Genomic DNA, 15,199 nt, shown 5'->3' with positions numbered 1-15,199 from the left:
TGCTGGGATCCAGCACTTAACCATATCTTCCCATTACGTGCAAACTTGAAAACTATGGTTTGTGACTTCAGAACAAACCAGGATAGGAAGTCCTGATTTAAAGTTGGCTTGATATTCTGGCTTGGTTTGAACCAGGCTGGGTTTGCACGTAATAGAATGCTATGGTTAAATGATGAATCCTAACTTTGTCAGTCACTTTCACAAAGGAAGAAGCAAAGTGGTTGCAAAGGACCTGCGTGCTGCTCAGGAATCTCTCAGCTTATTAAATCAGGATTTCTGGCTTAGTATGAATTCAGTCTGTGTTTCTGTGTGCACAGTCCCCTGACAAATTGCAATAGCTGGTGCAGAGGCCTATTCTTCTGCATCACCACCACTGAGGTCTTGTATGCTGGTATTTTTTTTTTTTTTACTGGTGTTACTCTATATCAATATTTTTATTTTTGTAAGAAAACAGTATAACTGAAAATGCTTCTTGATAGAATAATGAAGGGAAGGAAATATGGCTTGCCCAACATCAGACAATCAAGATGGGAAACAGAATCGTTTACAACTACAACAACAAAAATATTAGTAGAGTCGATACAGAAGAATATTCCTCAGAGAACAGGAACAAAAATATTTTTCTAGCTGGTTTCCCAAAATTTCATTCTTACATATCTTACATATTTTTAAAGCTAGTTGACCACTAAATTTATAAGAACTCTTAAAATATAATGCATAAATTAAAAACACACTGTCTTGAGAGTATTTAAAAATATTTGCTACAAGCATTCAGATGGCGTGCATGCAATGGTACTAATAATAGATGATCCATTTTCTTTGACATGCTTTTACTGAAATGTGGAATATCTATTTACGTATTTGCCACTCTCCATCTTAAGTCTTCTTAAAGTATGATAGATTTTATCTCATAATGCCAACTTTCCAGTTATAGACATTCATAGTAAGTTTATCTTAGCTAATTTCACTTATTCTAAACATATCTATCTTGGACAAGATTTTATCTTAACATGAATGATTTTGATAGGTTTGATAGATTGCTGATTTGTCATATCAGTAATTGTAGTTAATGCAATTATTTGATTTAAATTATATCTGGAATTGCCAATTACTTTGTGAATGCTTGGTCATGTTCAGTCATTGGTGATCTAATTATTGCATTGTAATGGCCAATTGGCTAAGCAATAAATTTGAAATTCATACATCTATACTTAAGAGGTTCCATAGAATTTGTGTTTTGTGAACTGTCACAGTTTCAAAGTTGACATATGATATGACTGTTTGAGAAGGACAGGCCATGGCAAATAAATTCACATAGCGAAGGGCAATGTTTGCACTTGTTTTGAATAATCAACCTCAAGGTGATGTTGGGACACAGGCACTCTTTCCTTTGGTATAAATAAGCTGTTTGCTTAACACCTATTTTATCTGGAATAAAATAAGCCACGACTCAAGCCATTCTATGGTAATTCTTTCAAGTCATTGTCTATTTTTACAAATAAATAGAGGGGGAAACTAGGCAATGCTTATTTAAAGAGTGAATAAGATTGGATTCCAAATATTTACAATAACCCAAGTGCAACCATAAGTGAACACTTAGGTTCACACTTCTGTACTCCCTCGAGAAGCAGCCTTTTGTTGGCTACAGATGCTGCCAAGTGCTGGCAAGAGGAAATGGGGATGTGCAGAAATCAGTGCACACAGCTAAAGATGCCTAGGGAATCTCACACAGAAATCTCTCTTCTCACCACCCTGTTAAACTGGAGCTCTAAAACAGAGGTCAGAAGGAGGTCTCCATGGTGGTGGTGGGGGGTATGCTGTGGACTTGCATTCTCCCTATCAGACTGGCTGCTGATGCTTTTGTTGACTCTAGGAGATGAGGTTGGGCAGTCTGACCGAACTCAGGTATTGGATCCTGGAGACCTGATCTGAAAGATTCAAGCAATAAGAACTGGGCATATAAGTGGAAACCTGAAGCACACCTTCTGTTACGTTTGATTCACTGTGACCTGAGGCTGAATGGACAGCCTTTTTCACGATGACCTTTAAGGTCAGAATTCCTGGTGTTTCCCCTCTCCTCTGGCTTCCTCTCTGTCACCATGGGCATTCCCAATCCCCTCACTTCAGTTTCCTAGGAATCGACTTTCTCTCTTCATTGAGTTGCATTTTGTTTCCTGTTTCCTCTCCATCTGCCTCCCCCTCCCTGTCCCAAAACAACTATAGCGCTTGTATTTTTATTTAGTTAATATACAAATCATTTATAAGCCACTTTTTAAAAAAACCTCTAAGCGGTGTACAATATAAAAACAATGTCATCAAAACAAAAACACAACATGAAACCAAAGCAACAGTCAAAATAAAAAACCACACGGAACAAATAAACAACAGGAAATTGGGGGGTTCAGAAACATAAATCAAGGTCAGAGCTCAGGGAAAGTCTGGAGAAACCAAGGATGTACTAGAATAAACACCTCCACTGATACTCCATCAATATTGTTACCATTCTTTTCAATGATTCTTCAGCTGTAGCTCCTCACTGAATTTTAATCCCAAATATCAAACAACTACAGTTCAGTGATACCAGTCCTTTTAAAGGAAGGCTCATGGTAATAATTGTATTGAAGATTTTGCTGAATTAAGGCCTAAACAAGAGGAGGCCTTGCTACTCCTAACATTTTCAAAATGTCAAAAACTACATTACCCTATGCCTAACACAATTTCTACTACTATTCCATTGTTTCAGCTTGCAGGATCCCTGTCTGGCATTTTAATGGCACATACAGTAGTCAGAATACAAGATTAGCCAAAATATCAGAAGATATCGGTCTGAATAAAACACTGTCAATAGATACTGGATTTGACCCACAGAGCTCTGTGCAACAAATGATTCAAGAAAGCTGATGAAGATGCATATCCCTATATGATTTACATTACAGATTAAATGGGACATCCCCACTGCTACTTGTGGGAAAGCCGATGTGGATTACATTGGCTGACTGTCCTCTTGATGTGCACTGCAATCCTGAAGCGCAGTTAGATAATGATAGCAATTAATATGAAATATGAGGCTCACCACCACTGAAGCATACATACATGAGTTACAAAAACAGAGTGAAAATGTAGATGCTCCAAATCAGGTCTGCAATGTGCAGACTTTTAAAACTATAAGGTGTAGGCCACAGTTTTAGCAAGGCGCCTAATTTATGCTTGCTAAAATGAGATGCTCGCCCTTATTAAGATCCAGGAATTGAGCTTCCTTGAGTTTAAACTAATTTACTTCTCAATGCGGCTGAACTGCTTTGCAATTTAACTTTTTTTGCTTTGATCTGCAAAGGATGCTCCAGGGCAGCCTTAGTTCTGGTAAACAACATTGCATGGGAATCTTCATTGAACATGAAGTTGACCAGAACAAAGGCAAAGTCTAAAAGATTATTAAAATTTCAAATAAAAGGAGGGGAGAAGATTAGTCTGCAAACCAGTAATTTCTTTGTGTGTGCAGGGTGGAGGTTGGGGAGGGCTACTTGGAAGGGAAGGTGGTTGTCCCTTCCAAGTAGCCCCACCCCACCCCATCCCCATAACTACTTCTCCAACAGTTTGCCTTCCTCCAGGGCCAACTTGTAATAGAAGAATGGAAGAGGAAAGGCAAATTGTCAGGGTGGCCACAAATATTCGTTGATCTGTGAGTTCTAATATAACAGACGGATCTAATAAATCTGCACATGAGAGTACCGCTGTATTGATCAAAGCATATTCTCTTTGTTTCTGGATTTTGTACATGGGTGACATTAGGCATCACTCAAAACAAAAAAATATTTTTTTCTTCCAGTAGCACCTTAAAGACCAACTAAGTTAGTTCTTGGTATGAGCTTTCGTTTGCATGTACACCTCTTCAGATACAGATACAGATTCTTCAGTATCTGAAGAAGTGTGCATGCACACGAAAGCTCATACCAAGAACTAACTTAGTTGGTCTTTAAGGTGCTACTGGAAGAAAAAAATATTTTTTTGTTTTGACTATGGCAGACCAACACGGCTACCTATCTGTAACTGGAATTAGGCATCACTGTGAAAGAGACATTTCCTCCATGCATGAAGGAACACCTTTTCTAAGCCAATACTTTGGATCTGGTCGTTGTGCTGGAGTTGGGAAGGTTTGCCAGGATTGGATGAACCCTTTTTGGCTTCACTCAGGCCCAGGAAGTGGATCACAGCTTGCCTGCGTATTTGTCCAGTGGCTGGCATGCTGCAATGCCGGTCCCGCCCCTTCGCTTAAAGAAGGTAGATTTCCAGGGGGCGCCCACCGAAAAGGGGGTGGTAGGCCAAATAGGTTTGGGAACCTCTGGTCTAAAAGATGCTTACTGAGTGATCTGCTTTAGCTGTGGCAGGAACCATGTGTGAAGGAAAAGAGTCTCTAAGATCTATGTTTCAACACAGGGATTGTCATGAGGGGTCTTTTCACAGAGAGAGGGGTCACAAGTAAGTGATGACTGGGCATGACAGATGGGGAAGGGGATGTCAGGGTCTGCGAGCAGAGGAGCACGTGACCACCAACCTACTTTGAACATGAGGACCATGATAGGTCCCTTCCCCCCAACTCATGCTAACATGAAGACTATAGGTCAGTCAAACACCATGACCCTCAACAGACCTTTGTGGCAGAAAGCAAAAAGGACAGTGAATCTTAACAACAAATCCTATTGGAATGGCTTTTGTTCTTATTGGACTTTAGTGCTCTTGCCTCCAGCGCCCCTCCCTTGCTGAAAAGGAGACAATAGAATTGTCATTAGTCTCCACACTTTACTTAGGAGACAGCTGTTATCATGGCTTATAATAACAAAAAATAACAGCTCAGCTGGGGGGGGGAATATGCCTTGATATTGTTCGAACTGACAGCACTATATGATCACAACAGGTATGCAATTGAACATTTAATCAGTATAGCAGGAAGATCATTATCATATTAAAATATTTAGTAAGAGGATCATGTCAGAAGTTTCCACTTGGATTCCTTCCAGAGTTACAAAGCAAAATCATATTAAAAAAAAAATCTCTCCTGGTCTGAAAGCTAATCTGTACTGTCATTAGCACAATGCTGTATCATTTTTATAGGAGCCATAATTACGTACAATAAGATATAATACATGCTATTTAACACAATTTAAAAGGCAATGTGTCTCTATTAAACGTGCCTCCAGGATAGAGAGTTTTCTCACATTAATTCCAACTTGTCCTTGCCTTTGCATTTCAAGTATGTGATGCAGAGCAGATTTTCAGTAGTGCACCCTATAAGAATTGCCGTTCCTCTTTTTGCTTTCGCAGCGTGCTACACTGAAATCACTACCTGTGCTCTTTTATTTAACAGATCTATAACCTACTGTGAAAATTAAAAAATCTTCCCAAAAGCAACTTAGAAAATACGCATCAAAATACAGACAATATTAGCCTAATCATCTGCTCTAAAATACTGCTCAAAAGCTAGCATTGTCATGAGAAACCTGCATAGCCTAAATATTGTTGCATGGCGCCCCAATCTTTGAGTGGTGTGAGATTCTAGGGGTTCCAGGCGCTTACCCAAGGTTCGTGTTTCCTTTTCGAATGACGGAGAAGAAGAAGAGTTTGGATTTGATATTCCGCTTTATCACTACCCTAAGGAGTCTCAAAGCGGCTAACATTCTCCTTCCTCCCCCACAACAAACACTCTGTGAGGTGAGTGAGGCTGAGAGACTTCAGAGAAGTGTGACTAGCCCAAGGTCACCTAGCAGCTGTATGTGGAGGAGCGGGGAATCGAACCCGGTTCACCAGATTACGAGTCCATTGCTCCTAACCACTACACCACACTGGCTCTCTGTCCACCACACTGTGGTGTCTTCATGATATGTGGTTTATTTACACATATATACAACTTGAGCCTATGACGGAGGGATCCACAGCATCAACGCCCCAAGAGGGCCTTGGTTCCCCCATAGCCACAGCCTTGGATTTAAACAAAAATCAAACATTGTTCTGTCTCTCAGTCTTTCCAGCTTGCTCCTTTGCTTCTAGCTCACATCAGTCCAACCTCTCTGCCTTTTTCTTCTTCTAACCACCTGCCAGTTGAGGGAGGCCCATCCATTTGCTGGCTTGTACAAAGTCAATTCCTTTGCTCTCCTTAATGGCCCACCACTTTACCAGGAAGGTATCTTGGCTATTCCAGGAAGTGACAGGGCTGTATTAAACTATCAAGGCATAAGGCCTGTCTGATTCTTCCTGCAATTGAGATCCACAACTGAGGGACCACAGCTCGAAAGACCCTACTCTATGTGCCCAACAGTCTGATAGTCTTGGCAAATGGGTACCTATCAAAACCTCTAAAGCAGATCTTCAGGAGCAATAGAACTTTAACACTGAAGATACACATGGCGGCATGGTCCTTACAATTGGATCTTCACATCAACTCTGGTTGGGCAGCAAACCTGCCCTATGGGCCCTATGGAGATCATAGCATGGGGAGGTGCGGGCTGTATAGCCATGTATCAATGTCTCTTGTGGATGCAATCTTGAAGCCATTGCTTTTCCTCACTGCTGGCACTGTTTTTCTTGAATGTTTTCTACCCTGAAGATGCCAGAGTGAAGATAGAAAAACCTGCTTCCTTTCTGCACTCACTCCAATCTGGATTATGCCATGTGGAGGGCATAATAGCCACTGCTACCCAAACCATAAGAACAGGTAGTAGAAAAAGGAGGGTTTTCTGAAATGATCCTTCACCATGCCCAAAAGTTGTTGGGAATCTGAGGTGAGATACCCACTCAGCGGAAGTTGCCCCCAGGTCCAGTCACCACACAGAGGCAACTTAAGGTCCAAAATAGTTGACTACTGCAGAAGATAAGGCTTCAGTAATACCATTCTGGACGTGGATATATACATACAGCTTGTAGGCTTTGCAGATCTAGACAAACACATATATTCAAGTACAAAGTATTTCTGCTGCTTCAGCAGTTCCAAGATGTAACACAGACTTCAATTCACTTCACAAGATTCACTGACTGACTAATGAACTGACATGCCTTAATTATTTATATAGATGGCACTGAGCTGTTTCCATAGCAACTGGCTTGGCTGACCATGCACCTGTTGGCTTATCTCAGACACGGAGTGATTTGTGCCCATGAAGGAAATTAACACCTTCCTTCATGTCCCATTCCTCCAACAAAAGTCGGCACATTATGAGCTATTCCAAAGAACTTTCAACTTAGTACTAACCATGAGCTTCTGTCCATGATTTTGGTTTAGATAGGAGTCAATGTAAATTGATCCAAACCCTGAAACTTTCCTAGGGCAGACTATTCATTTGCCTAATGCCAATAAATTATAGTAACAGGAAGGGATAGGATTTATAACAGCTACAAAATCTGCTCATCACCAGTCTCTGTGCCCACACGTTTTTCAATTTGTGACCCTACCTGCAGATAGCTGGAAAGCACTCTTGAAGTCCTTTTTTCTTGACTAATGAACCTTCAAGACAGTACATGATGATGTCCATAACCTATAAGCAAATTTTAAAACAAATGTTAAGTATACAAAAACAAAAATGTAAGAATTTTTAATACTAAGCATAGGAAGGATCAACTGACAAGCCGGAATGTGTGCAGGTGGGTGACCAAGATGATTAGGAGTCTGGAAACCAAGCCTTATGAGGAATGGTTGAGGGAGTTGGGGATGTTTAGCCTGGAGAAGAAGAAACTGAGAGGAGGTATGATGGTCGTCTTCAACTGTCTGAAGGGCTATCACATAAAATATGGAGCAAGCTTGTTTTCTGCTGCTTCAGAGGGCATGACTTGAACCAATGGACAAGAAAAAGAGATTCCAACTTTTTAAAAGGAGCTCAGCTCGACCCCACTACCCACAACACTAGAATGGGCTAGTCTGGTTGGCAGGATGGCCCCTTTCCTCTTTGGGGAGATAATCTGAAGAAAGGCTTTCGCCTGCACAGCTAGTGGGAGGTGCCAACCCAAGCACCATAAAGGCCCTCCAGGAATCTCTGTGGAACAATAAAATCCCCCAAACCAAAAATACAGCAGCATATTTTGAAACATCTTTAGAATCAGGAATACCGTCCCTCTTCAGTCTCCCTCTTGCGAAGGCAGTCTCTTGACTCACAAAATACTATGTGTCACACCCAGATTCTGCCTTACGCAATCATACAAAGCCTACTGCTCATTCAGCGTCACTCATTCCATTCTACTGCCACACCTCCACTCAATCGCTCCAACATCTCCCACTCAGTCACCAACAGCTATAACCAGTCACTCCTTCCACTCAACAAAAATGAGCTACAAAGCCCGTTTTACCTGCCACCTTCTCCTTGCCCCACTGCATATCCTTTCTGTGGCTTGAGTTCATTGATTATCTTCATCTACAGTCCCCTCTTCTCCACCATCTCTGCTTTCTGCCATCTCCCCTTTTCTTGAGTTGATTCTACTCTGTACACCCCTTACCATCTTCTGAACTAGTTCATGAAGTGTATGCAAAACGACCTGCGTACATTGCTATGGGTAACACAAGGAGGCCAGGTTGAAGAAGCCTCCAGGAAATGACCAGTCCCTCCTCTCTAGCTCACTATTTTGTTTTTCTGAACTGTTTGGGGGACAGTGGTGTGTGCTTTGTAGCCAGCACTGTGATGACTGACAAAGAAATGTGGCTTCTCCAGACTGATGCTAGAAGTACTGCAAGGTGAATGGGCTCACCACGCTATAGCAATAGTAAGGACAAGTTATCAAGTCTTCATGTGATAGGTATACAGTCAACATTAGGCCAGTATTTTGGCTGGGGCTGAATTTTTTGACTGAGTCTTTCCCAACCCCCCATCCAGAGATTGAATCAGGGATCTTTTAAATGCAAAGCATCTTCTCTATCATGAAATACCTCCTTGAAGTGCTTTGCAAAGGCTTTGATTTATTTTACCAGCTGGTGAGCCAATGAAAACGTACTTGTCTTTTCTTCTAAAAAAATAACCAGGTCAAACATAGGCACAAATGCCTTCAGCACCTTGAAAGGCCTGCGCAAATGTCACGATCATCGAATTGCCCAACAAGAAACACAAACATGGCTCATAGAAGATGGCCTTACCTCTACAAGGAGATCCACAACATCCATAGGCATTTTTTCAATAAGTATTTCAATAACTCTCAGAATTTCTCCTTTGGCCCGAGCCAACGTACTGGTATGAATATTCTGCTGAGATTGAGTATTTGCTTGGAGAGCAGTGTGCCTGTGCACCTGTAAAAAACAGTAGGATTGTTAGGGATGCTTACATTCAATTTCCCCCCTGGATTTTTGGCTTCCACATTGCTGGTCCTTGTGTGCTATGGGGCACCAATGTCTTCCCTTTTTGATATCCATCCTTGGCCCTGCCTGCTACTCACAGGACATTTGCTGAAGTCTTCAGTTTGTCTCTCTCTTGCAGGTTAGCAAGGCACATAGATCTAAAACACTATGCAAAAAGAAATCTCAATGGGATTGCATGTGCTTTAATTCAGTGAATCCCCACATGCACTAAGGACTGCTGTTAGCTGGGGGAGAGGGGACGGGGGGAATGATCTAGAAGCCATGGCAAACACAGTATTCTCTAATTCAGTAACTATCTCTCTCTCTATAAAACTATCGGAGTTAAAATGGAAAGCAGGTGTAACAGAACAGAGTCATCCCACTGAACACTAATGAAAGAGAATGGGGATGGAGGATATCTGCTTGTATCTGTAGATTATATGTATTATGTCTATGAAACTCAAGCAATTAATACATTTAACCCTTTCCGCTGGATTCTCACTTTATTTCCTGGCAATAAAGTCACAGCTATGTTTACTAGAACAGGACTTTACTGATTTTCTTTCTTAAAGAAAAAAGTACTAGGAAAGCTCTAATTGGTAGTGATTATTTCTCCTAAGTGCTCATAATGAGTATCAGTGGGTTCTTCCTTATGACTTCCTCCTTTGCAAAGTACATGGGGCGAATGAGGATGTTCACAATGCTAACAGTTCTTACTCTGGATAAACTGATCAGGAATAAGTCTCATGCTTGGTGCATAATTGGCAACCAGGTCAAAATGACAGCTCGCAACTCAGGATGGATTCTCAAGCTGAGTCAGTATGGATTAGTAAACACCGTACTTTTACGTGTATAAGACTACCTTTTTTTACTGTAAAATAATGTTCAAAATCAGGGCTCGTCCTATACACGGGTAGTGCAGAGGGGGGACGGGCAAATGGTTGCAGCCGCGAGCAGGAGGTTGTCAGCGGCGATTGGGTGTGTGATTGGTAGCTGCGGCAAGGGCTGCTTTGGATTGGCTGCTGTTGCGGCAATTGTGTTGGTGATTGGTAGCCGTGGCTGTGGCAAGGGCTGCTTTGGATTGGCTGCTACTTCGTTCAATGGATTGGTGATTGGTGGCTGTGGCAAGGGCTGCTGTGGATTTGCTTCCACTGCGTCAATTGTGCTTGCGCTTTCCAACTATTGGTGGCTATCGGGCAGACGCTTTGTCATGTCTGGTGAGCTCCACAACTCTGGGCCATCTCCCCCATTTTCTCAAATTGGAGTCCCCCAAAATACAACGGGGGCGTCTTATAGACGGAAAAATACGGTACTTTGCATGTGCTGGCAAGTTTTCTCACACAGACAGGGTGGCTCTGAGAATATGACAATGAGCAATGGAGTGGCAAAAGCTTATCCCTTCACTCCCAATAGGGACATTCCTTTTTTTTAAATTGAAAGTTTTCAAGATAAAATACAATAAACGTCAAACTAGTCTAAAAACAAAGAATAACAAAAAACCAAAATAAGACGGAAGAAAAATCAAGAAATAGAGAGACAGAAAAGATAAAGAAGGAAGAAAAAGAATATATACAAAGGCCCTTCATTCCATATATATCATATCCTTCATCCATACTCAGAAAGGTAGACCCTCCCAGCTCCTACCTGAGAGCCTGTTTCTTCTTAATAGGGACTTGCCTTCTAAGGCTCTGACCCATGCAAGGGGTGGCAGGGGGGCTCTCCATTCCAATTGCAGTGTGTGTGTGTGGGGGGGGGGGTAAAGCATCCTCCCCCCTGCATGCTGCCTTGCAAGTAAAAAATGCCTCCCCCCACATATCCACCAGTATATGTGCAGGGTGGGGAAGCAGATATGAAACTGCATGCTATGTACTAAGCAAATGTCTAGTTTGGCTCTAAGTCACAGTACAGTGTTACAAAGCAATGATTAAATATATGACAGTGTTCTGTTTCTGAGTACAGTTGACAATATTGTCATCAGCTCAGAGCCCGAGGCCCAAATAAATATACACATGAAATTACTCTGCAGATTACTTTATGGATTCGGAGCCTGACTGAAGGACTGTCTGGTTGTTTTCCACCCCTCTTTATACACATATATAATGTGTGTGCCCAAAACACGCACATGCAAAAACCCGCGTACATATTGCACTTGTATGCCAGTACACACAATAAAATATACTAACACTATATATATATGTATATGTATATGTATATATATATATATGTGTATATGTATACACACACACACACACACACACACACACACATATATATCTGTATATATGGTGAAAGCCCAGATGTTTCTTGTTGTTAAACAAGGAAGCAATTGTTCCTTCTGAAGTGGAGCACAGCGAGCCCTGGAAAAGTTCTTTTGCTCACCTCCTTGGCAATAGTTGTTATGAAGGCGGGTGGTCTGGCCGTGGCAATGAGCGAGAGAGCGTGTCGTGCAGAGCGGGCGGAGTCAGCTGCTGGACTCAGAGGCAGCCCCATTGTGATGCTAATCAGAGATCAGACAAAGAGAGAAGGGAGGGGGCAAAAGAGGAAGAAAAGAAGCATTAGAAATATAGAGTGAAAAGATTAGACACAGCTTATAATGTCAGTTCAAGGTCAACGGGAGCACTCAAACAGTTAGAATATAATGGACTTCCAACAATGAGGAGTGATTAGGAGTCAGGGTGTTCGAGCATCTAATACAAAATCAAATAATTAACCGTGAAGATTGAAAACAGTATGTGCATCTGTCCAAAGTGTTAAAAAGGCCTTGTTAACAAATTATCTGGCCGTAGTACTGAATACATATCAAGAACCCGGGCCAACACAAATGTACAGTGTCATGCAAAAGAACTGTACAGTTTTATTTCTTGGCAAAAGTTTTAGAGGCAATACGCACATCACTCTGCAACGATTACTATTGCAATCAGCCAAGTATAGTTGGTGTCTCTCTCCCCGCCGCCCCACCCTGTCTTATCCCGGCTGACAGGGCCAAAGAGCCCTGGAAATACTGACTTCATTTCCATTTGGGCTTGCTGCATTAAGTCAGCTTCTTCCAAACTTCAGCCATTCCAAAAGCAGACCAGCCACCACCAAAAACATGGTGTTCAGGTTCAGGTGTGGAATTTCTTACATTGCTCTGGACAAAATTTATTCAAACACAAAATATCTGGTTGTTTGTTGCCAACAACACCACTGACTTTAGGATACTGGAAAGCACAGGGATTAGTATGCTACGATGAACAACCAGTAAGCAGCCAGTGAACAATCAGTAATTTATACAGTAGAAAAAACTTTAAATTTAGGTTGCTTTTGTTGGCCAACAACTGCGAAAAGATCCTTCCTGCTAGTCTCACTGTAGGGCATTTGTAAACACCTCAACTGAGCTTGATGTATGGCTAATACCTAGACATTTGAAAATATAGTTAATGGGTGTAGTAACCTGGAGAGCCAGCTTTGAGTAACGCATTTGGAACAGTTAAAGTAAGTATCAGCTTTCTTCATCCTCAGAATAGCATTTAACAATATTTCTCAGCCTAAATCTATGTGGAGTAGAGAGCAATGTAGAGAAAACAGGAGCCAACTCCTGGGGGCTTTGGCCCCCACAATAAAATCTTTGAGGGGGCTGGGCCCCCACAAAATTGATAGGCATTCCCATTAAATGGTATGTGTGTACTGCATCATGTGATCATGTGGGGTGGTGTTTACCTGGTCCCCACAATATTTTATTCAAGTTGGCACCCCTGACAGACAGAGAGAACACAAACCTAAGCCAATTGTGGTTTGATACAGGGTACTTTGCAGTTTTGGTAGGGTCCCTTGTCAAGGGAGGAGATAATCTCCGTTTTAGAATTTCTGCTTTATCTATATAATATTTGTAAAACTACCTGGACTCCCTTAAGTAACTAGTACTTTATTATCTGCTGACAAGCAGATACTATATAATACAATGAAAAAGGTCCAGTTAATGGTCTGGCCATCATGAGCGGGGCTCCAACTTGCATACTCGCTGCTTCCATTACACCAATCTCCTCCTTCAGTTCCTGGTGTAAATAAACCACTGTGAGATGTCTAAATTGAGCAACCTCAGGTTTGCTCCAAACAGGAAGCAAAGGAAGAATTAAAAGTGTCCAGTTGTAAGGAGAACATGAGCAAATTCCAAAGCCTGATAATGCTGTCCAGTCCGTAGCTTGAAGACCTGGACGAGTCTTCAGGCACGTATACTAATTCACACTTCCACTACACACTAAAAATTCAGCTGGCATTTGTAACTCTAAATCACTGTAAGATCCTTCCCACCTTCTTCTAATCATTTGCAGAGAGAACCTTTTTGGTTAAGCTGAATCGCAAGGATTTGGATCCAAGGAAGCAGGTTGCTATTTCCACTGACTTCCCCCTCAATTTGCATCTGCCTGCAAATCTGCCTGCAAATAAGAAGAGCCCGCAGGATCAGGCCAATGGCCCAGCTAGCCCTGCATCCTGTTCTCACAGTGGCCAACCAGATGCCTGCAGGAAGCCTGCAAGCGGGCATGAATGCAATGGCCCTCTGCCCAACTGCGATTCCCTGCAACTGGTGTTCCGAACCATAGTGTCTCTGACAGTGCAGGTATAACACCGTCATTGTGGCTAGGAGATACAGAGCCTCATCCCCCAAGTTTTACTCTAATCCTTTTTTTAAAGCCATCAAAGTTGGTGGGCATCACTGCCTCCTGTTGGAGTGAGTTCCATAGTTTAACTATGTGCTGCTGCACAAAGAAGTGCTTTTATCTGTTCTGAATCTCCCAACATTTGGCTTTGTTGGATGCCCACGACTTCTGGTGTTATGAGACAGGGAAAAAAAACTTCCCCATCCACTTTCGCCACGCCATGCATAAGATTATAAACTTCTATCGTGTCACCTCTTCCTCACCTTTCATTTACACTAGCAAGTCCCAAATGATGTAACCATTGATGCTCAGAATCAGTTTTGTGTTTGTGTAGGCACTGAATGGACATGGGTGGCACTGTGGGTTAAACCACTGAGCCTAGGGCTTGCCGATCAGAAGGTCGGTGGTTCGAATCCCTGCGATGGGGAGAGCTCCCGTTGCTTGGTCCCGGCTCCTGGCAACCTAGCAGTTTGAAAGCATGTCAAAGTGCAAGTAGATAAATAGGTACCGCTCCGGCGGGAAGGTAAACGGCATTTCCGTGTGCTGCTCTGGTTCGTCAGAAGCGGCTTAGTCATGCTGGCCACATGACCCGGAAGCTGTACGCCAGCTCCCTTGGCCAATAAAGCGAGATGAGCACCGCAACCTGAGAGTCGGTCACGACTGGACCTAATGGTCAGGGGTCCCTTTACCTTTTTATGCACTGAATACAGCAAGGATGATGGGCAGGAAAGAGCCCTGTTCTATGAGCTAACACTTCTTTAAAAAATCCAAAAACATTCATTTGCAATGTCACTTAGCATAACGCTACTTACAGTTAAAAAAACTGTTGGCTGAGAATTCTGTTAGGTAACATGATGGAATGAAGAAAGAGGAGTAAAAAACTTCCCTCTCTATTTTTTTAAAGATGAGAAAAAGTCTAGAAAGACGACAAAACGAGAGTTGGAGCTCATGATTTTTCTACATTTGGGAAAAGGGGGTACAGAATCCTTGTACCTTCTTATCAGACTGGGTGACTTCAACACTTACCCATTTACCCAAGACCCTTTTACTGCCTCGGATCAAGCAGAATGAGCAAGCAGCATTTTTAACAGGGTTATCAACAATTCAAGTATTTTCCTTTCAAATGATTCGATGCACTTAAATGTATTTGCATGAATAAATAAAAAAAATACCCAAACCTTAACATGGATGCTGTTTTGAGACGCTGAAGCGTAAATTACGGTAACTCACAAATTGGTTTTTCTAGAAAGTCATCGAA

The 15,199-nt window shown here is 42.0% G+C and overlaps 1 protein-coding gene across 8 annotated transcripts in view; it reads right to left on the bottom strand.

Annotated features, from left to right (window-relative positions):
• The window catches only part of WDR7 (WD repeat domain 7), a 217,179-nt gene that overhangs the window by 49,253 nt on the left and 152,727 nt on the right, over positions 1-15,199 (bottom strand). For all 8 annotated transcript variants that reach the window (XM_083575496.1, XM_083575498.1, XM_083575497.1 and 5 more), the window contains 3 exons: positions 11,684-11,801; positions 9,107-9,256; positions 7,441-7,523 (listed from right to left, as the gene is read on the bottom strand). In XM_083575496.1, the coding sequence (XP_083431622.1) occupies positions 7,441-7,523; positions 9,107-9,256; positions 11,684-11,801 (351 nt within the window). The remainder of the gene's footprint in view (positions 1-7,440; positions 7,524-9,106; positions 9,257-11,683; positions 11,802-15,199) is intronic.

This window comes from Podarcis filfolensis (assembly GCF_964270895.1).
Source record: "Podarcis filfolensis genome assembly, chromosome: 11".
Classification (NCBI taxonomy): domain Eukaryota; kingdom Metazoa; phylum Chordata; class Lepidosauria; order Squamata; family Lacertidae; genus Podarcis; species Podarcis filfolensis.
Note: the sequence above shows the minus strand (reverse complement) of the source record. Positions and strands in the feature narration are given on the sequence as shown.